General features: G+C 47.1%; 1 protein-coding gene across 1 annotated transcript in view; it reads left to right on the top strand.

Annotated features, from left to right (window-relative positions):
- LOC115126216 (laminin subunit alpha-5-like) overlaps positions 1-23,214 on the top strand; it is a 323,432-nt gene that overhangs the window by 189,590 nt on the left and 110,628 nt on the right. The window contains exons 34-40 of the mRNA XM_065021107.1: positions 954-1,098; positions 3,340-3,480; positions 5,145-5,306; positions 6,530-6,637; positions 12,655-12,738; positions 16,005-16,235; positions 19,391-19,504. Coding sequence (XP_064877179.1) covers positions 954-1,098; positions 3,340-3,480; positions 5,145-5,306; positions 6,530-6,637; positions 12,655-12,738; positions 16,005-16,235; positions 19,391-19,504 — 985 coding nt within the window. The remainder of the gene's footprint in view (positions 1-953; positions 1,099-3,339; positions 3,481-5,144; positions 5,307-6,529; positions 6,638-12,654; positions 12,739-16,004; positions 16,236-19,390; positions 19,505-23,214) is intronic.

The following is a 23,214-nucleotide window of genomic DNA, read 5'->3' as shown; positions in this document are numbered from 1 at the left end:
ATCTACTGACTGACTGGTTCATCATGAATATTCTCTCTGCACTGTGATGTCATCTACTGACTGACTGGTTCATCATGAATATTCTCTCTGCACTGTGATGTCATCTACTGACTGACTGGTTCATCATGAATATTCTCTCTGTACTGTGATGTCATCTACTGACTGACTGGTTCATCATGAATATTCTCTCTGTACTGTGATGTCATCTACTGACTGACTGGTTCATCATGAATATTCTCTCTGTACTGTGATGTCATCTACTGACTGACTGGTTCATCATGAATATTCTCTCTGTACTGTGATGTCATCTACTGACTGACTGGTTCATCATGAATATTCTCTCTGTACTGTGATGTCATCTACTGACTGACTGGTTCATCATGAATATTCTCTCTGTACTGTGATGTCATCTACTGACTGACTGGTTCATCATGAATATTCTCTCTGTACTGTGATGTCATCTACTGACTGACTGGTTCATCATGAATATTCTCTCTGCACTGTGATGTCATCTACTGACTGACTGGTTCATAATGAATATTCTCTCTGTACTGTAATGTCATCTACTGACTGACTGGTTCATCATGAATATTCTCTCTGTACTGTGATGTCATCTACTGACTGACTGGTTCATCATGACTATTCTCTCTGCACTGTGATGTCATCTACTGACTGACTGGTTCATAATGAATATTCTCTCTGTACTGTGATGTCATCTACTGACTGACTGGTTCATCATGAATATTCTCTCTGCACTGTGATGTCATCTACTGACTGACTGGTTCATCATGAATATTCTCTCTGCACTGTGATGTCATCTACTGACTGACTGGTTCATAATGAATATTCTCTCTGTACTGTGATGTCATCTACTGACTGACTGGTTCATCATGAATATTCTCTCTGTACTGTGATGTCATCTACTGACTGACTGGTTTGTTTTCGTCTCTCAGATGCAAGAACAACATCATTGGTCGTCAGTGTGATCGCTGCACCCATGGTTTCTATGGTTACCCCAACTGTAGGCCATGTGACTGCAACGACGCGGGGACAGAGGAGGAAGTGTGTGACTCTTACACGGGACGATGCCTCTGCAAGGTCAGACCTCCTGTCCATGTCCATACTCCCTCCTGTCTGTGTCCATACTCCCTCCTGTCTGTGTCCATACTCCCTCCTGTCTGTGTCCCTACTCCCTCCTGTCTGTGTCCATACTCCCTACTGTCCATGTCCACACTCCCTCCTGTCCGTGTCCATACTCCCTCCTGTCCGTGTCCCTACTCCCTCCTGTCCGTGTCCATACTCCCTACTGTCTGTGTCCATACTCCCTCCTGTCCGTGTCCATACTCCCTCCTGTCTGTGTCCCTACTCCCTACTGTCCGTGTCCATACTCCCTCCTGTCCGTGTCCATACTCCCTACTGTCCGTGTCCATACTCCCTCCTGTCCGTGTCCATACTCCCTCCTGTCCGTGTCCATACTCCCTCCTGTCTGTGTCCATACTCCCTCCTGTCCGTGTCCATACTCCCTCCTGTCCGTGTCCCTACTCCCTACTGTCTGTGTCCCTACTCCCTACTGTCTGTGTCCCTACTCCCTCCTGTCCGTGTCCCTACTCCCTACTGTCTGTGTCCCTACTCCCTACTGTCCGTGTCCCTACTCCCTCCTGTCCGTGTCCATACTCCCTCCTGTCCGTGTCCATACTCCCTCCTGTCCGTGTCCCTACTCCCTACTGTCTGTGTCCCTACTCCCTACTGTCTGTGTCCCTACTCCCTACTGTCTGTGTCCATACTCCCTCCTGTCTGTGTCCATACTCCCTCCTGTCTGTGTCCATACTCCCTCCTGTCTGTGTCCCTACTCCCTCCTGTCTGTGTCCCTACTGTCTGTGTGAACTCCACCCTACTGTCTGTGTCCATACTCCCTACTGTCTGTGTCCATACTCCCTACTGTCTGTGTCCATACTCCCTACTGTCTGTGTCCCTACTCCCTCCTGTCTGTGTCCCTACTGTCTGTGTCCCTACTCCCTCCTGTCTGTGTCCATACTCCCTCCTGTCTGTGTCCACACTCCCTCCTGTCTGTGTCCCTACTGTCTGTGTGAACTCCAACCTACTGTCTGTGTCCATACTCCCTACTGTCCGTGTCCCTACTCCCTCCTGTCTGTGTCCATACTCCCTACTGTCTGTGTCCCTACTCCCTACTGTCTGTGTCCCTACTCCCTACTGTCTGTGTCCCTACTCCCTACTGTCCGTGTCCCTACTCCCTCCTGTCTGTGTCCATACTCCCTCCTGTCTGTGTCCCTACTCCCTCCTGTCTGTGTCCATACTCCCTCCTGTCTGTGTCCATACTCCCTCCTGTCTGTGTCCCTACTCCCTCCTGTCTGTGTCCATACTCCCTCCTGTCTGTGTCCCTACTCCCTACTGTCCGTGTCCCTACTCCCTCCTGTCTGTGTCCACACTCCCTCCTGTCTGTGTCCATACTCCCTCCTGTCTGTGTCCATACTCCCTCCTGTCTGTGTCCATACTCCCTCCTGTCTGTGTCCCTACTCCCTCCTGTCTGTGTCCATACTCCCTCCTGTCTGTGTCCATACTCCCTCCTGTCTGTGTCCACACTCCCTCCTGTCTGTGTCCATACTCCCTCCTGTCTGTGTCCATACTCCCTCCTGTCTGTGTCCCTACTCCCTCCTGTCTGTGTCCATACTCCCTCCTGTCTGTGTGAACTCCACCCTACTGTCTGTGTGAACTCCACCCTACTGTCTGTGTGAACTCCACCCTCCTGTCTGTGTCCATACTCCCTCCTGTCTGTGTGAACTCCACCCTACTGTCTGTGTGAACTCCACCCTACTGTCTGTGTGAACTCCACCCTACTGTCTGTGTGAACTCCACCCTACTGTCTGTGTGAACTCCACCCTACTGTCTGTGTGAACTCCACCCTACTGTCTGTGTGAACTCCACCCTACTGTCTGTGTGAACTCCACCCTACTGTCTGTGTGAACTCCACCCTACTGTCTGTGTGAACTCCACCCTACTGTCTGTGTGAACTCCACCCTACTGTCTGTGTGAACTCCACCCTACTGTCTGTGTGAACTCCACCCTACTGTCTGTGTGAAATTTACTTTAATGTCAATGTAAAATGTATTTCCTTTCTCTGCTACATAACATAATGAATCATTTAAAAAAAGAAAAGGCTGGCTATGTTTTTCTGTGCACCCTTAGATTGGTATTTAGAGGCAGATTAAGTTATTTCATTTTTGATGGTCCTTCGAAGTTGAATATGTTCAACCAGGAAGCAGATCCTCACCAGGACGTTATTGGCCAAGTAGCAGACTTTCTCACTTTCCTTTTTTTCAGGAGAATGTCCAGGATGGTCGTTGTGACCAGTGCAGAGTGGAGACCTTCCACCTTGACCCCACCAACCCTAAAGGCTGCACTTCCTGTTTCTGTTTCGGAGCCACCAACCGCTGTCGCAGCTCAGAGAAACGACGAACTGAGGTAGAGGACAGTACAGCACACAGGGATTGGGTACGGACTGAGGTAGAGGGACAGTACAGCACACAGGGATTGGGTACGGACTGAGGTAGAGGACAGTACAGCACACAGGGATTGGGTACGGACTGAGGTAGAGGACAGTACAGCACACAGGGATTGGGTACGGACTGAGGTAGAGGACAGTACAGCACACAGGGATTGGGTACGGACTGAGGTAGAGGGACAGTACAGCACACAGGGATTGGGTACGGACTGAGGTAGAGGGACAGTACAGCACACAGGGATTGGGTACGGACTGAGGTAGAGGGACAGTACAGCACACAGGGATTGGGTACGGACTGAGGTAGAGGACAGTACAGCACACAGGGATTGGGTACGGACTGAGGTAGAGGGACAGTACAGCACACAGGGATTGGGTACGGACTGAGGTAGAGGGACAGTACAGCACACAGGGATTGGGTACGGACTGAGGTAGAGGACAGTACAGCACACAGGGATTGGGTACGGACTGAGGTAGAGGGACAGTACAGCACACAGGGATTGGGTACGGACTGAGGTAGAGGACAGTACAGCACACAGGGATTGGGTACGGACTGAGGTAGAGGACAGTACAGCACACAGGGATTGGGTACGGACTGAGGTAGAGGGACAGTACAGCACACAGGGATTGGGTACGGACTGAGGTAGAGGGACAGTACAGCACACAGGGATTGGGTACGGACTGAGGTAGAGGACAGTACAGCACACAGGGATTGGGTACGGACTGAGGTAGAGGGACAGTACAGCACACAGGGATTGAGTACGGACTGAGGTAGAGGACAGTATAGCACACAGGGATTGAGTACGGACTGAGGTAGAGGGACAGTACAGCACACAGGGATTGGGTACGGACTGAGGTAGAGGGACAGTACAGCACACAGGGATTGGGTACGGACTGAGGTAGAGGGACAGTACAGCACACAGGGATTGGGTACGGACTGAGGTAGAGGGACAGTACAGCACACAGGGATTGGGTACGGACTGAGGTAGAGGGACAGTACAGCACACAGGGATTGGGTACGGACTGAGGTAGAGGGACAGTACAGCACACAGGGATTGGGTACGGACTGAGGTAGAGGGACAGTACAGCACACAGGGATTGGGTACGGACTGAGGTAGAGGGACAGTACAGCACACAGGGATTGGGTACGGACTGAGGTAGAGGGACAGTACAGCACACAGGGATTGGGTACGGACTGAGGTAGAGGGACAGTACAGCACACAGGGATTGGGTACGGACTGAGGTAGAGGACAGCGGACACGGGGTTATGCTTATAGTTTGTGTGTTTGCTCAACAGATCCATATTTTTGCCCATCAGGAGATGTACTTTTTTTGTGCTACGAACACAATTTAGCATGTTTTGAATCAATGCTGTGTGGTTTAAGTAAAGTTTGTTCATACATATTAACATTAATATGTTTTGTAATATATAATCTGTATAATCCCCAGGTGATGGACATGATGGTCTGGGTGCTGCTGGGAACAGACAGACAGGAAGTGTTATATTAGGATGTAATGTTATTATAACATCTCTATAGGTGATGGACATGATGGTCTGGGTGCTGCTGGGAACAGACAGACAGGAAGTGTTATATTAGGATGTAATGTTATTATAACATCTCTATAGGTGATGGACATGATGGTCTGGGTGCTGCTGGGAACAGACAGACAGGAAGTTCCTGTGACAGTATATCCTGATCAGCATGTGGTGGAGGCGGACCTTAGTGACGTACCTGATGTCTACCAAGACCTCCTCTGGCACGCTCCTAGAACGTACCTGGGAGACAAGGTGGGAAATAGTCTTGTTATATATAAATAAATGGCATTGTCTCCTCTTCAATATGCATACATACAGGTTCAGAGAGTTCAACATTTGTACATTTTATTAATTTAGAAGACACTTATCCAGAGAGACTTACAGTTAGCAAGTCTTAGAGAGGGCGGGAGAGGACAGGAGAGGGAGGGAGAGGGGCGGGAGGGGCGGAAGAGGACGGGAGGGGGAGGGAGAGGACGGGAGATGGAGGGAGAGGGAGGGAGAGGACGGGAGGGGAGGGAGGGGTGAGGGCGTGAGAGGACGGGAGGGGGCGGGAGAGGACGGGAGGGGAGGGCGGGAGAGGGAGGGAGAGGGAGAGGACGGGAGAGTGGGGGGTGGGAGAGGGAGAGAGACGCCGGGAGAGGGAGGGAGAGGGAGGGAGAGGGACAGAGATGCCGGGAGAGGGAGGGAGAGGCCGGGAGAGGGAGGGAGAGGCCGGGAGAGGGAGGGAGAGACCGGAAGAGGGCGGGAGAGGGAGGGAGAGGCCGGGAGAGGGAGGGAGAGGCCGGGAGAGGCCGGGAGAGGGAGGGAGAGGACGGGAGAAGGAGGGAGGGAGAGGGAGCTGCTGGGGTGGGTGAAATAAATGCATCAGGGTTGGTGGTGACGGTTTGCAGAAGCAAGAGGAGACTACATCAGATTACACTAGTGCTAAGGACTATATATAGTTCACACACACACACTAAAGAGGATGTGTAGACAGACAGAGTGTATAGAGATAGGGATCTTTGTTTTGTCTAGAGTACAACACCTGGCTTATCTTGCCTTTTGAACATGCTTAGTTAACCTTCCTCTAGCATTATTGCCTGATCACAAGACTCTCTGGCTCTCCCGGTGTTCTGTCTCTTCCTGTCTTCTCTCTGTCTCTTCCTGTCCTCTCTGTCTCTTCCTGTCTTCTGTCTCTTCCTGTCTTCTGTCTCTTCCTGTCTTCTCTCTCTTCCTGTCTTCTGTCTCTTCCTGTCTTCTCTGTCTCTTCCTGTCTTCTGTCTCTTCCTGTCTTCTGTCTCTTCCTGTCTTCTGTCTCTTCCTGTCTTCTGTCTCTTCCTGTCTTCTCTGTCTCTTCCTGTCTTCTCTGTCTCTTCCTGTCTTTGTCTCTTCCTGTCCTCTGTCTCTTCTTGCTCTCCCCCTCTGTTTTCTCTGTCCCCCTCTCTCTCCATCTCTCCTTCCCTCCCTCTCATCCCTCTCTAATCATCTCTATTTAGGTTTCGTCTTATGGAGGCTATCTGCGGTACCGTCTGCACACTCAAACTATGAGAGGAGATGTTCTCTCTCTGCCCGCTGAAGCCTCTCGACCTGACGTCATTCTCAAGGTACACATCCCACCACAGGGAGCCCATGCTTTATTACCTAAAACACAATGGAATGAGGTTAAAGCCAAAGTAGTACTGAAATAAAGAATGAAGTATGTAAACCTGTTTCCAGAGATCGAGTTCAACACACACACACACACACACACACACACACACACACACACACACACACACACTCACTCACTCACTCACACACTCACTCACTCACTCACTCACACTGTCACTCACTCACTCACACTGTCACTCTCTCCCACTCACTCACTCTCACCCACTCACTCACCCACCCACTCACTCACTCACTCACACTGTCACTCTCACCCATTCACTCACCCACTCACTCACTCTCAGTCACTCACCCACTCACTCACTCACTCACTCACTCACTCACTCACACTGTCACTCTCTCCCACTCACTCACTCGCCCACTCACTCACTCTCACCCACTCACTCACCCACCCACTCACTCACTCACACTGTCACTCTCACCCACCCACTCACTCACTCACACTGTCACTCTCACCCATTCACTCACCCACTCACTCACTCTCAGTCACTCACCCACTCACTCACCCACTCACTCACCCACCCACTCACGCACTCACTCACTCACACTGTCACTCTCTCCCACTCACTCACCCACTCTCTCACTCTCACCCACTCACTCACCCACCCACTCACTCACTCACTCACACTGTCACTCTCACCCACTCACTCACCCACTCACTCACCCACCCACTCACTCACTCACTCACACTGTCACTCACTCACTCACCCACTCACTCACTCACTCTCACCCACTCACTCACCCACCCACTCACCCACTCACTCACTCACTCACTCACTCACTCACACTGTCACTCACTCTCACCCACTCACTCACCCACTCACTCACTCACTCACACTGTCACTCTCTCCCACTCACTCACTCACTCTCACCCATTCACTCACCCACCCACTCACTCACTCACTCACACTGTCACTCTCACCCACTCACTCACTCACCCACTCACTCACTCTCAGTCACTCACCCACTCACTCACCCACCCACTCACTCACTCACTCACTCACACTGTCACTCTCTCCCACTCACTCACCCACTCACTCACCCACTCACTCACCCACCCACTCACTCACTCACTCACTCACTCACTCACTCACTCACTCACTCACACTGTCACTCTCTCCCACTCACTCACCCACTCTCTCACTCACTCACTCTCACCCACTCACCCACCCACTCACTCCCCCACTCACTCACTCACCCACTCACCCACTCACTCACTCACTCACCCACTCACTCACTCACTCACTCACCCACCCACCCACTCACTCACTCACACTGTCACTCTCTCCCACTCACCCACTCACTCACTCACTCTCACCCACTCACCCACCCACTCACCCACTCACTCACTCACCCACCCACTCACTCACTCTGTCACCCACTCACCCACCCACTCACTCACCCACTCACTCTCACTCCCCCACTCACTCACTCACTCACACTGTCACTCTCTCCCACTCACCCACTCACTCACCCACCCACTCAGTCACTCACTCACACTGTCACTCTCACACATTCACTCACCCACTCACTCACTCTCACCCACTCACTCACCCACCCACTCACTCACTCACTCACACTGTCACTCTCTCCCACTCACTCACCCACTCACTCACCCACCCACTCAATCACTCACTCACCCACTCACTCACTCACTCTCACCCACTCACCCACCCACTCATTCACTCACCCACCCACTCACCCACTCACCCACTCACTCACTCACCCACTCACTCACTCACTCACTCACTCACTCACTCACTCACTCACTCACACTGTCACTCTCTCTCACTCACTCACTCACACTGTCACTCTCTCTCACTCACTCACACTGTCACTCTCTCACTCACTCTCACCCACTCACTCACTCACTCTCACCCACTCACTCACTCACTCTCACCCACTCACTCACTCACTCACACTGTCACTCACTCACTCACTCACTCACTCACTCACTCACTCACTCTGTCACTCACCCACTCATTCACTCACCCAATCACTCACTCTCAGTCACTCACCCACTCACTCACCCACCCACTCACTCACTCACTCTCAGTCACTCACCCACTCACTCACCCACTCACTCACTCACTCACACTGTCACTCTCTCCCACTCACTCTCTCCCACTCACTCACTCACTCACTCACACTGTCACTCTCACCCACTCACTCACTCTCACTCATTCACTCACCCACTCACTCACTCACTCACTCACACTGTCACTCTCTCCCACTCACCCACTCACTCACTCACTCTCACCCACTCACTCACCCACTCACTCACTCCTCACTCACCCACTCACTCACTCACTCACTCACTCTCACCCACCCACTCACCCACCCACTCACTCACCCACTCCCTCACTCACACACTCTCACCCACACTCACACAGGCATTTGTATATTCCTCTCTGAGATTCAGTGCCTTCGGAAAGTATTCAGACCCCTTGACTTTTTCCACATTTTGTTACGTTACAGCCTTATTCTAAAATGGATTAAATCAAATCAAATGTATTTATATAGCCCTTCGTACATCAGCTGATATCTCAAAGTGCTGTACAGAAACCCAGCCTAAAACCCCAAACAGCAAGCATTGCAGGTGTAGAAGCATGGTGGCTAGGAACAACTCCCTAGAAAGGCCAAAACCTAGGAAGAAACCTAGAGAGGAACCAGGCTATGTGGGGTGGCCAGTCCTCTTCTGGCTGTGCCGGGTGGAGATTATAACAGAACAGGGCCAAGATGTTCAAATGTTCATAAATGACCAGCATGGTTGAATAATAATAAGGCAGAACAGTTGAAACTGGAGCAGCAGCACAGTCAGGTGGACTGGGGACAGCAAGGAGTCATCATGTCAGGTAGTCCTGGGGCATGGTCCTAGGGCTCAGGTCCTCAGAGAGAGAGAAAGAAAGAGAGAATTAGAGAGAGCATATGTGGGGTGGCCAGTCCTCTTCTGGCTGTGCTGGGTGGAGATTATAACAGAACATGGCCAAGATGTTCAAATGTTCATAAATGACCAGCATGGTCGAATAATAATAAGGCAGAACAGTTGAAACTGGAGCAGCAGCATGGCCAGGTGGACTGGGGACAGCAAGGAGTCATCATGTCAGGTAGTCCTGGGGCATGGTCCTAGGGCTCAGGTCCTCAGAGAGAGAGAAAGAAAGAAAGAAAGAAAGAAAGAAAGAAAGAAAGAGAGAGAATTAGAGAACGAACACTTAGATTCACACAGGACACCGAATAGGACAGGAGAAGTACTCCAGATATAACAAACTGTCCCCAGCCCCCCGACATAAACTACTGCAACATAAATACTGGAGGCTGAGACAGGAGGGGTCAGGAGACACTGGGGCCCCATCCGAGGACTCCCCCGGACAGGGCCAAACAGGAAGGATATAACCCCACCCACTTTGCCAAAGCACAGCCCCCACACCACTAGAGGGATATCTTCAACCACCAACTTACCATCCTGAGACAAGGCTGAGTATAGCCCACAAAGACCTCCGCCACGGCACAACCGAAGGGGTCGATTACGTCGTTTTTTTCCCCCCTCATCAATATACACACACAATACCACATAATGACAAAGCAAAAACAGTTTTTTATTCATTTTTGCTAATAAAAAAAAACGACCACATTTACATTAGTATTCAGACCGTTTACTCAGTACTTTGTTGAAGCGCCTTTGTCAGTGATTACAGCCTTGATTATTCTTGGGTATGACGCTACAAGCTTGGCACACCTGTATTTGGGGAGTTTCTTCCATTCTTCTCTGCAGAGCCTCTCACGCTCTGTCAGGTTGGATGGGGAGTGTCGCTGCAAAGCTATTTTCAGGTTTTTCCAGAGATGTTCGATCGGGTTCAAGTCCAGGCTCTGGCTGGGCCACTCAAGGACATTCAGAGATTTGTACCGAAACGACTCCTGCGTTGTCTTGGCTGTGTGCTTAGGGTTCATTGTCCTTTTGGAAGGTGAACCTTCGCCCCAGTCTGAGGTCCTGAGCGCTCTGGAGCAGGTTTTCATAAAGGATCTCTCTGTACTTTGCTCCGTTCATCTTTCCCCTTAGCCTGACTAGTCTTCCAGTCCCTGCCACTGAAAAACATCCCCTCAGCATGATGCTGCCACCACCACCATGCTTCACCGTAGGGATGGTGCCATGCTTCCTCCAGACGTGACGCTTGGCATTCAGGATAAAGAGTTCAATCTTGAAACAGAGAATCTTGTTTCTCATGGTGTGAGATTCTTTAGGTGCCTTTTGGAAAACCCCAAGTGCCCTGTCATGTGCCTTTTACTGAGGAGTGGCTTCCGTCTGGTCACTCTACCATAAAGGTCTGATTGGTGAAGTGCTGCAGAGATGGTTGTCCTTCTAGAAGGTTCCCACATCTCTACAGAGGAAATCTGGAGCTCTGTAAGAGTGACCATTGGGTTTTTGGTCATCTCCCTGACCAAGGCCCTTCTCCTCTGATTGCTCAGTTTTGCCGGGCGGCCAGCTCTAGGAAGAGTCTTTGTGGTTCCAAACTTCTTCCATTTAAGAACGATGGAGGCCACTCGGTTCTCGGGGACCTTCAATGCTGCAGAAATGTTTTGGTTCCCTTCACCCAGATCTGTGCCTCGACACAATCCCGTCTCTGAGTTCTACGGACAATTCATTCAACCTCATGGCTTGGTTTTTTTCTCTGACCTGCACTGTCAACTGTGGGACCTTATATAGACAGGTGTGTACCTTTCCAAATCACGTCTCATAACAACGGGTCTGAATACTTATGTTAATAAGGTATTTCTGTTTATTATTTTTAAGAAATTAGCCAACATTTCTAAAAAACATGTTTTTAGATTGATGAGGGGGAAAAAGTAATTAAGTCAATTTTAGAATAAGACTGTAAAGTAACAAAATGTGGAAAAAGTCAAGGGGTTTGAGTACTTTCCAAATGCACTGTATGCCTTTCTCAATCCACTGAGGAACTATTCTCATTAACATTAACTACCATTACGGCTGGTTAATCCCCATTGATAATGTAGCTGTTCTCATTAACATTAACTACCATTACGGCTGGTTAATCCCTGTTGATAATGTAGCTTTTCTCATTAACATTAACTACCATTACGGCTGGTTAATCCCTGTTGATAATGTAGCTGTTCTCATTAACATTAACTACCATTACGGCTGGTTAATCCCTGTTGATAATGTAGCTTTTCTCATTAACATTAACTACCATTACGGCTGGTTAATCCCTGTTGATAATGTAGCTGTTCTCATTAACATTAACTACCATTACGGCTGGTTAATCCCTGTTGATAATGTAGCTGTTCTCATTAACTACCATTACGGCTGGTTAATCCCTGTTGATAATGTAGCTGTTCTCATTAACATTAACTACCATTACGGCTGGTTAATCCCTGTTGATAATGTAGCTGTTCTCATTAACTACCATTACGGCTGGTTAATCCCTGTTGATAATGTAGCTGTTCTCATTAACTACCATTACGGCTGGTTAATCCCTGTTGATAATGTAGCTGTTCTGATTAACATTAACTACCATTACGGCTGGTTAATCCCTGTTGATAATGTAGCTGTTGTCATTAACATTAACTACCATTACGGCTGGTTAATCCCTGTTGATAATGTAGCTGTTCTCATTAACTACCATTACGGCTGGTTAATCCCTGTTGATAATGTAGCTGTTCTCATTAACATTAACTACCATTACGGCTGGTTTATCCCTGTTGATAATGTAGCTGTTCTCATTAACATTAACTACCATTATGGCTGGTTAATCCCTGTTGATAATGTAGCTGTTCTCATTAACTACCATTACGGCTGGTTAATCCCCGTTGATAATGTAGCTGTTCTCATTAACTGCCATTAACATTAACTAACTACCATTACGGCTGGTTAATCCCTGTTGATAATGGTTGTGCGTCTGATAATAAAGGCTGTGTGTGTGTGTCTCTGTGTCTCCAGGGTAACCAGATGACCCTGGTGTTCATGGAGAGAGAATACTCTTCACCTGAAGAACCACACCTGGGGATAGTCCACATGGTAGAGGTAGGACACTGACCACCTGGGGATAGTCCACATGGTGGAGGAGGGACACTGATCTGACCACCTGGGGATAGTACACATGGTGGAGGAGGGGCACTGACCACCTGGTGATAGTCCACATGGTAGAGGAGGTACACTGACCACCTGGGGATAGTCCACATGTTGGAGGAGGGACACTGACCTGACCACCTGGGGATAGTCCACATGTTGGAGGAGGGACACTGACCTGACCACCTGGGGATAGTCCACATGGTGGAGGAGGGACACTGACCACCTGGGGATAGTCCACATGGTGGATGAGGTACACTGACCACCTGGGGGATAGTCCACATGGTGGAGGAGGGACACTGACCACCTGGGGATAGTCCACATGGTGGAGGAGAGACACTGACCACCTGGGGATAGTCCACATGGTAGAGGAGGGACACTGACCACCTGGGGATAGTTCACATGGTGGAGGAGGGACACTGACCTGACCACCTGGGGATAGTTCACATGGTGGAGGAGGTACACTGACCACCTGGGGATAGTCCACATGGTGGAGGAGGTACACTGACCACCTGGGGATAGTCCACATGGTGGAGGAGGGACACTGACCACCTGGTGATAGTCCACATGGTGGAGGAGGGACACTGACCACCTGGGGATAGTCCACATGGTGGAGGAGGGACACTGACCACCTGGGGATAGTCCACATGGTGGAGGAGGGACACTGACTTGAAGTCTGTATTTCCATCTAAACATCTCTTTTCATTCGGTTTAAATCTCTATTTATTATTATTATTTATTTTCTTTTTTTACATCTACCATTTCTTATTTTCATTGACGGTCTAGGAACAGTGGGTTAACAGGTCTAGGAACAGTGGGTTAACAGGTCTAGGAACAGTGGGTTAACTGGTCTAGGAACAGTGGGTTAACTGGTCTAGGAACAGTGGGTTAACTGGCCTAGGAACAGTGGGTTAACAGGTCTAGGAACAGTGGGTTAACTGGTCTAGGAACAGTGGGTTAACTGGTCTAGGAACAGTGGGTTAACTGGTCTAGGAACAGTGGGTTAACTGGTCTAGGAACAGTGGGTTAACTGGTCTAGGAACAGTGGGTTAACTGGTCTAGGAACAGTGGGTTAACTGGTCTAGGAACAGTGGGTTAACTGGTCTAGGAACAGTGGGTTAACTGGCCTAGGAACAGTGGGTTAACTGGCCTAGGAACAGTGGGTTAACTGGTCTAGGAACAGTGGGTTAACTGGTCTAGGAACAGTGGGTTAACTGGTCTAGGAACAGTGGGTTAACTGGTCTAGGAACAGTGGGTTAACTGGCCTAGGAACAGTGGGGTAACTGGTCTAGGAACAGTGGGTTAACTGGCCTAGGAACAGTGGGTTAACTGGTCTAGGAACAGTGGGTTAACTGGTCTAGGAACAGGTCTGGGTTTAACTGGTCTAGGAACAGTGGGTTAACTGGTCTAGGAACAGTGGGTTAACTGGTCTAGGAACAGTGGGTTAACTGGTCTAGGAACAGTGGGTTAACTGGTCTAGGAACAGTGGGTTAACTGGTCTAGGAACAGTGGGTTAACTGGTCTAGGAACAGTGGGTTAACTGGTCTAGGAACAGTGGGTTAACTGGTCTAGGAACAGTGGGTTAACTGGTCTAGGAACAGTGGGTTAACTGGTCTAGGAACAGTGGGTTAACTGGTCTAGGAACAGTGGGTTAACTGGTCTAGGAACAGTGGGTTAACTGGCCTAGGAACAGTGGGTTAACTGGCCTAGGAACAGTGGGTTAACTGGCCTAGGAACAGTGGGTTAACTGGCCTAGGAACAGTGGGTTAACTGCCTTGTTCAGGGGCAGAACGACAGATTTGACCTTGTCAGCTCGGGGATTTGATCTAGAAACCTTTCGGTTACTAGTCCAACGCTCTAACCACTAGGCTACCTGCCGCCCCTACCCTCTAACCACTAGGCTACCTGCCGCCCCTACCCTCTAACCACTAGGCTACCTGCCGCCCCTACCCTCTAACCACTAGGCTACCTGCCGCCCCTACGCTCTAACCACTAGGCTACCTGCCGCCCCTACGCTCTAACCACTAGGCTACCTGCCGCCCCTACGCTCTAACCACTAGGCTACCTGCCGCCCCTACCCTCTAACCACTAGGCTACCTGCCGCCCCTACGCTCTAACCACTAGGCTACCTGCCGCCCCTACCCTCTAACCACTAGGCTACCTGCCGCCCCTACGCTCTAACCACTAGGCTACCTGCCGCCCCTACCCTCTAACCACTAGGCTACCTGCCGCCCCTACGCTCTAACCACTAGGCTACCTGCCGCCCCTACGCTCTAACCACTGGGCTACCTGCCGCCCCTACCCTCTAACCACTAGGCTACCTGCCGCCCCCTACACTCTAACCACTAGGCTACCTGCCGCCCCTACCCTCTAACCACTAGGCTACCTGCCGCCCCTACACTCTAACCACTAGGCTACCTGCCGCCCCTACACTCTAACCACTAGTCTACCTGCCGCCACTACACTCTAACCACTAGTCTACGTGCCGCCCCTACCCTCTAACCACTAGGCTACCTGCCGCCCCTACACTCTAACCACTAGGCTACCTGCCGCCCCTCCACTCTAACCACTAGGCTACCTGCCGCCCCTACACTCTAACCACTAGGCTACCTGCCGCCCCTACCCTCTAACCACTAGGCTACCTGCCGCCCCTACCCTCTAACCACTAGGTTACCTGCCTTCCCTACACTCTAACCACTAGGCTACCTGCCGCCCCTACCCTCTAACCACTAGGCTACCTGCTGCCCCTATGCTCTAACCACTAGGCTACCTGTCACCCTTACCCTCTAAACACTAGGCTACCTGCCGCCCCTACACTCCAACCACTAGGCTACCTGCCGCCCCTACACTCTAACCACTAGGCTACCTGCCGTCCCTATGCTCTAACCACTAGGTTACCTGCCGCCCCTACCCTCTAACTACAAGGCTACCTGCCGCCCCTACACTCTAACCACTAGGCTACCTGCCACCCCTATGCTCTAACCATTAGGCTACCTGCCGCCCCTACCCTCTAACTACAAGGCTACCTGCCGCCCCTACCCTCTAACCACTAGGCTACCTGCCGCCCCTACACTCTAACCACTAGGTTACCTGCCATCCCTACACTCTAACCACTAGGTAACCTGCCGTCACTACACTCTAACCACTAGGCTACCTACCACCGACATCATAACGTCCATGCCTACTTTCACCCCCATCTCTCTCTTTACCCCCCCCCCCAGGGAAGTTTCCGCCACGCCCTGACGGGCAACGTCGTGTCTAGAGAGGAACTGATGATGGTTCTGGTGAAGTTAGAGTCTCTCCAGATCAGAGCTCTCCACTCCCAGTCTGCCCACACTGTGTCGCTACGCGGGGCCGTGCTGGAGGGAGCGCAGACCCTGCCCACGGGGCGACATGCCAACAACGTAGAGATCTGTCTCTGTCCCGCTAACTACCAGGGAGACTCCTGTCAGGTTAGTGGTATTACTAGGTTATTAGTATGTTACTAACCCCCAACAACGTAGAGATCTGTCTCTGTCCTGCTAACTACCAGGGAGACTCCTCCCAGGTTGGAATGGGTTGACTGATTAGTATCGTGATATTACTGTGTTTCTAACCCTGCCAGGTTGGAACGGGTTGACTGATTAGTATCGTGATATTACTGGGTTACTAACCCTGCCAGGTTGGAATGGGTTGACTGATTAGTATCGTGATATTACTGGGTTACTAACCCTGCCAGGTTGGAACGGGTTGACTGATTAGTATCGTGATATTACTGGGTTACTAACCCTGCCAGGTTGGAATGGGTTGACTGATTAGTATCGTGATATTACTGTGTTACTAACCCTGCCAGGTTGGAATGGGTTGACTGATTAGTATCGTGATATTACTGGGTTACTAACCATAGCCAGGTTGGAATGGGTTGACTGATTAGTATCGTGATATTACTGGGTTACTAACCCTGCCAGGTTGGAACGGGTTGACTGATTAGTATCGTGATATTACTGTGTTTCTAACCCTGCCAGGTTGGAATGGGTTGACTGATTAGTATCGTGATATTACTGGGTTACTAACCCTGCCAGGTTGGAATGGGTTGACTGATTAGTATCGTGATATTACTGGGTTACTAACCCTGCCAGGTTGGAACGGGTTGACTGATTAGTATCGTGATATTACTGTGTTACTAACCCTGCCAGGTTGGAATGGGTTGACTGATTAGTATCGTGATATTACTGTGTTACTAACCCTGCCAGGTTGGAATGGGTTGACTGATTAGTATCGTGATATTACTGGGTTACTAACCATAGCCAGGTTGGAATGGGTTGACTGATTAGTATCGTGATATTACTGGGTTACTAACCCTGCCAGGTTGGAACGGGTTGACTGATTAGTATCGTGATATTACTGTGTTTCTAACCCTGCCAGGTTGGAATGGGTTGACTGATTAGTATCGTGATATTACTGGGTTACTAACCCTGCCAGGTTGGAATGGGTTGACTGATTAGTATCGTGATATTACTGGGTTACTAACCCTGCCAGGTTGGAACGGGTTGACTGATTAGTATTGTGATATTACTGTGTTACTAACCCTGCCAGGTTGGAATGGGTTGACTGATTAGTATCGTGATATTACTGTGTTACTAACCCTGCCAGGTTGGAATGGGTTGACTGATTAGTATCGTGATATTACTGGGTTACTAACCCTGCCAGGTTGGAATGGGTTGACTGATTAGTATCGTGATATTACTGGGTTACTAACCCTGCCAGGTTGGAATGGGTTGACTGATTAGTATCGTGATATTACTGTGTTACTAACCCTGCCAGGTTGGAATGGGTTGACTGATTAGTATCGTGATATTACTGTGTTACTAACCCTGCCAGGTTGGAATGGGTTGACTGATTAGTATCGTGATATTACTGGGTTACTAACCCTGCCAGGTTGGAATGGGTTGACTGATTAGTATCGTGATATTACTGGGTTACTAACCCTGCCAGGTTGGAATGGGTTGACTGATTAGTATCGTGATATTACTGGGTTACTAACCATAGCCAGGTTGGAACGGGTTGACTGATTAGTATCGTGATATTACTGGGTTACTAACCCTGCCAGGTTGGAATGGGTTGACTGATTAGTATCGTGATATTACTGGGTTACTAACCCTGCCAGGTTGGAATGGGTTGACTGATTAGTATCGTGATATTACTGGGTTACTAACCCTGTCAGGTTGGAATGGGTTGACTGATTAGTATCGTGATATTACTGTGTTACTAACACTGCCAGGTTGGAATGGGTTGACTGATTAGTATCGTGATATTACTGTGTTACTAACCCTGCCAGGTTGGAATGGGTTGACTGATTAGTATCGTGATATTACTGTGTTACTAACCCTGCCAGGTTGGAATGGGTTGACTGATTAGTATCGTGATATTACTGGGTTACTAACCATAGCCAGTTTGGAACGGGTTGACTGATTAGTATCGTGATATTACTGGGTTACTAACCCTGCCAGGTTGGAATGGGTTGACTGATTAGTATCGTGATATTACTGTGTTACTAACCCTGCCAGGTTGGAATGGGTTGACTGATTAGTATCGTGATATTACTGTGTTACTAACCCTGCCAGGTTGGAATGGGTTGACTGATTAGTATCGTGATATTACTGTGTTACTAACCCTGCCAGGTCAGATCACAGCCAGCTGACTGTTTAATATACATCTGGGTACTACTGTATGTTATTACATTGCTGGACACCTACATATGGATATGCTTTGAGGTTTTTACTTGAGATATCCCAACCTTATAGTTAGGTGTGATAAACAGTGATTATACAGTGGGGGAAAAAAGTATTGTCAGCCACCAATGGTGCAAGTTCTCCCACCTAAAAAGATGGGAGAGGCCTGTAATTTTCATCATAGGTACACTTCAACTATGACAGACAAAATAAGATAAATAAATACAGAGAATCACATTTTGGATTTTTAATGAATTTATTTGCAAATTATGGTGGAAAATAAGTATTAAGTCTCTGTCTCAAATAAGTCTCTGTCTCACCTTCTATCTCTCTCCCTGCTCTCCCTAACCTTCTCTCTCTCCCTCACCTTCTATCTCTCCCTGCTCTCCCTCACCTTCTCTCTTTCCCTCACCTTCTCTCTCTCCCTGCTCTCCCTCACCTTCTATCTCTCCCTGCTCTCCCTCACCTTCTCTCTTTCCCTCACCTTCTCTCTCCCCTGCTCTCCCTAACCTTCTCTCTCTCCCTCACCTTCTCTCTCTCCCTGCTCTCCCTCACCTTCTCTCTTTCCCTCACCTTCTCTCTCTCCCTGCTCTCCCTCACCTTCTCTCTCTCCCTGCTCTCCCTCACCTTCTCTCTTTCCCTCACCTTCTCTCTCCCCTGCTCTCCCTAACCTTCTCTCTCTCCCTCACCTCTCTCTCCCTGCTCTCCCTCACCTTCTCTCTCTCCCTCACCTTCTCTCTCTCCCTCACCTTCTCTCTCTCCCTGCTCTCCCTTATCTTCTCTCTCTCCCTGCTCTCCCTCACCTTCTCTCTCTCCCTGCTCTCCCTCACCTTCTCTCTCTCCCCCTGCTCTCCCTCTCATCTTCTCCCTCTTCTCCCCATCCTCCCCCTCTCCAGCAATGTTCTCCAGGGTACTACAGAGACACTAAAGGTCTGTTCCTGGGGAAGTGTGTTCCCTGCAACTGTAATGGCCACTCTGACCAGTGTCTGGATGGGTCTGGAGTCTGTGAAGTGAGTTCTGCTTGTTTATACCAATCACAAACATTGTTTACATCAATCGCAAACAAAAATGCAAAATGTAATTCATAGGTTACTCCTGGATGGATCAGGAAGTTGTATCACAATGGATGATGCAGACTCTCATCTCTTTGCAATGAACTATTAGTAACATTAATATTTAGGCTTTCCTAGCTGTGCCACCAGAGACTCTGGGTTCGAGCCCAGGCTCTGTCGCAGCCGGCCGCGACTGGGAGGTCCATGGGGCGACGCACAATTGGCCTAGCGTCGTCCGGGTTAGGGAGGGTTTGGCCGGTAGGGATATCCTTGTCTCATCGCGCACCAGCGACTCCTGTGACAGGCAGGGCGCAGTGCACGCTAACCAAGGTTGCCAGGTGCACTGTGTTTCCTCCCACACATTGGTGCGGCTGGCTTCCGGGTTGGATGCGCGCTGTGTTAAGAAGCAGTGCGGCTTGGTTGGGTTGTGTTTCGGAGGACGCATGGCTCTCGACCTTCGTCTCTTTCGAGTCCGTACGGGAGTTGCAGCAATGAGACAAGATAGTAACTACAACTAATTAGATACTACGAAATTGGGGAGAAAGGGGGTAAACTTAAAATTATTTTGGCTTTCCAGCTGAATTATAGTCAGTACTAAACACCACTATAACTATAGTCAGTACTATAACACCACTATAACTGTAGTCAGTACTATAACACCACTATAACTATAGTCAGTACTATAACTATAGTCAGTACTATAACTATAGTCAGTACTATAACACCACTATAACTATAGTCAGTACTATAACTATAGTCAGTACTATAACTATAGTCAGTACTATAACTATAGTCAGTACTATAACACCACTATAACTATAGTCAGTACTAAACACCACTATAACTATAGTCAGTACTATAACACCACTATAACTGTAGTCAGTACTATAACACCACTATAACTATAACACCACTATAACTATAGTCAGTACTATAACACCACTATAACTATAGTCAGTACTATAACTATAGTCAGTACTATAACTATAACTATAGTCAGTACTATAACTATAGTCAGTACTATAACACCACTATAACTGTAGTCAGTACTATAACACCACTATAACTATAACACCACTATAACTATAGTCAGTACCATAACACCACTATAACTATAGTCAGTACTATAACTGTAGTCAGTACTATAACACCACTATAACTATAGTCAGTACTATAACTATAGTCAGTACTATAACACCACTATAACTATAGTCAGTACTATAACACCACTATAACTATAACACCACTATAACTATAGTCAGTACTATAACACCACTATAACTATAGTCAGTACTAAACACCACTATAACTATAGTCAGTACTATAACACCACTATAACTATAGTCAGTACTATAACACCACTATAACTATAGTCAGTACTAAACACCACTATAACTATAGTCAGTACTATAACACCACTATAACTATAGTCAGTACTATAACTGTAGTCAGTACTATAACTATAGTCAGTACTATAACACCACTATAACTATAGTCAGTACTATAACTATAGTCAGTACTATAACACCACTATAACTATAGTCAGTACTATAACTATAGTCAGTACTATAACTATAGTCAGTACTATAACACCACTATAACTATAGTCAGTACTATAACACCACTATAACTATAGTCAGTACTATAACTATAGTCAGTACTATAACACCACTATAACTATAGTCAGTACTAAACACCACTATAACTATAGTCAGTACTATAACACCACTATAACTATAGTCAGTACTATAACACCACTATAACTATAGTCAGTACTATAACTATAGTCAGTACTAAACACCACTATAACTATAGTCAGTACTATAACTATAGCCAGTACTAAACACCACTATAACTATAGTCAGTACTATAACAACACTATAACTATAGTCAGTACTATAACTATATTCAGTACTAAACACCACTATAACTATAGTCAGTACTATAACTGTAGTCAGTACTATAACACCACTATAACTATAGTCAGTACTATAACTATAGTCAGTACTATAACACCACTATAACTATAGTCAGTACTATAACACCACTATAACTATAGTCAGTACTATAACACCACTATAACTATAGTCAGTACTATAACTATAGTCAGTACTATAACACCACTATAACTATAGTCAGTACTATAACTATAGTCAGTACTATAACACCACTATAACTATAGTCAGTACTATAACACCACTATAACTATAGTCAGTACTATAACTATAGTCAGTACTATAACACCACTATAACTATAGTCAGTACTATAACACCACTATAACTATAACACCACTATAACTATAGTCAGTACTATAACACCACTATAACTATAGTCAGTACTATAACACCACTATAACTATAGTCAGTACTATAACACCACTATAACTATATCAGTACTATAACTATAGTCAGTACTATAACTATAGTCAGTACTATAACTATAGTCAGTACTATAACACCACTATAACTATAGTCAGTACTATAACACCACTATAACTATAGTCAGTACTATAACACCACTATAACTATAGTCAGTACTATAACTATAGTCAGTACTATAACTATAGTCAGTACTATAACACCACTATAAATATAGTCAGTACTATAACACCATTATAACTATAGTCAGTACTATAACACCACTATAACTATAGTCAGTACTATAACTATAGTCAGCACTATAACACCACTATAACTATAGTCAGTACTATAACACCATTATAACTATAGTCAGTACTATAACACCACTATAACTATAGTCAGTACTATAACACCACTATAACTATAGTCAGTACTATAACACCACTATAACTATAGTCAGTACTATAACTATAGTCAGTACTATAACACCACTATAACTATAGTCAGTACTATAACTATAGTCAGTACTATAACTATAGTCAGTACTATAACACCACTATAACTATAGTCAGTACTATAACACCACTATAACTATAGTCAGTACTATAACTATAGTCAGTACTATAACACCACTATAACTATAGTCAGTACTAAACACCACTATAACTATAGTCAGTACTATAACACCACTATAACTATAGTCAGTACTATAACACCACTATAACTATAGTCAGTACTATAACTATAGTCAGTACTAAACACCACTATAACTATAGTCAGTACTATAACTATAGCCAGTACTAAACACCACTATAACTATAGTCAGTACTATAACAACACTATAACTATAGTCAGTACTATAACTATATTCAGTACTAAACACCACTATAACTATAGTCAGTACTATAACTGTAGTCAGTACTATAACACCACTATAACTATAGTCAGTACTATAACTATAGTCAGTACTATAACACCACTATAACTATAGTCAGTACTATAACTATAGTCAGTACTATAACACCACTATAACTATAGTCAGTACTATAACACCACTATAACTATAGTCAGTACTATAACTATAGTCAGTACTATAACTATAGTCAGTACTATAACACCACCATAACTATAGTCAGTACTATAACACCACTATAACTATAGTCAGTACTATAACACCACTATAACTATAGTCAGTACTATAACTATAGTCAGTACTATAACACCACTATAACTATAGTCAGTACTATAACTATAGTCAGTACTATAACACCACTATAACTATAGTCAGTACTATAACACCACTATAA

This window comes from Oncorhynchus nerka, linkage group LG7 (assembly GCF_034236695.1).
Source record: "Oncorhynchus nerka isolate Pitt River linkage group LG7, Oner_Uvic_2.0, whole genome shotgun sequence".
Lineage (NCBI taxonomy): Eukaryota > Metazoa > Chordata > Actinopteri > Salmoniformes > Salmonidae > Oncorhynchus > Oncorhynchus nerka.
This window is presented reverse-complemented; position numbering and strand designations above follow the sequence as displayed.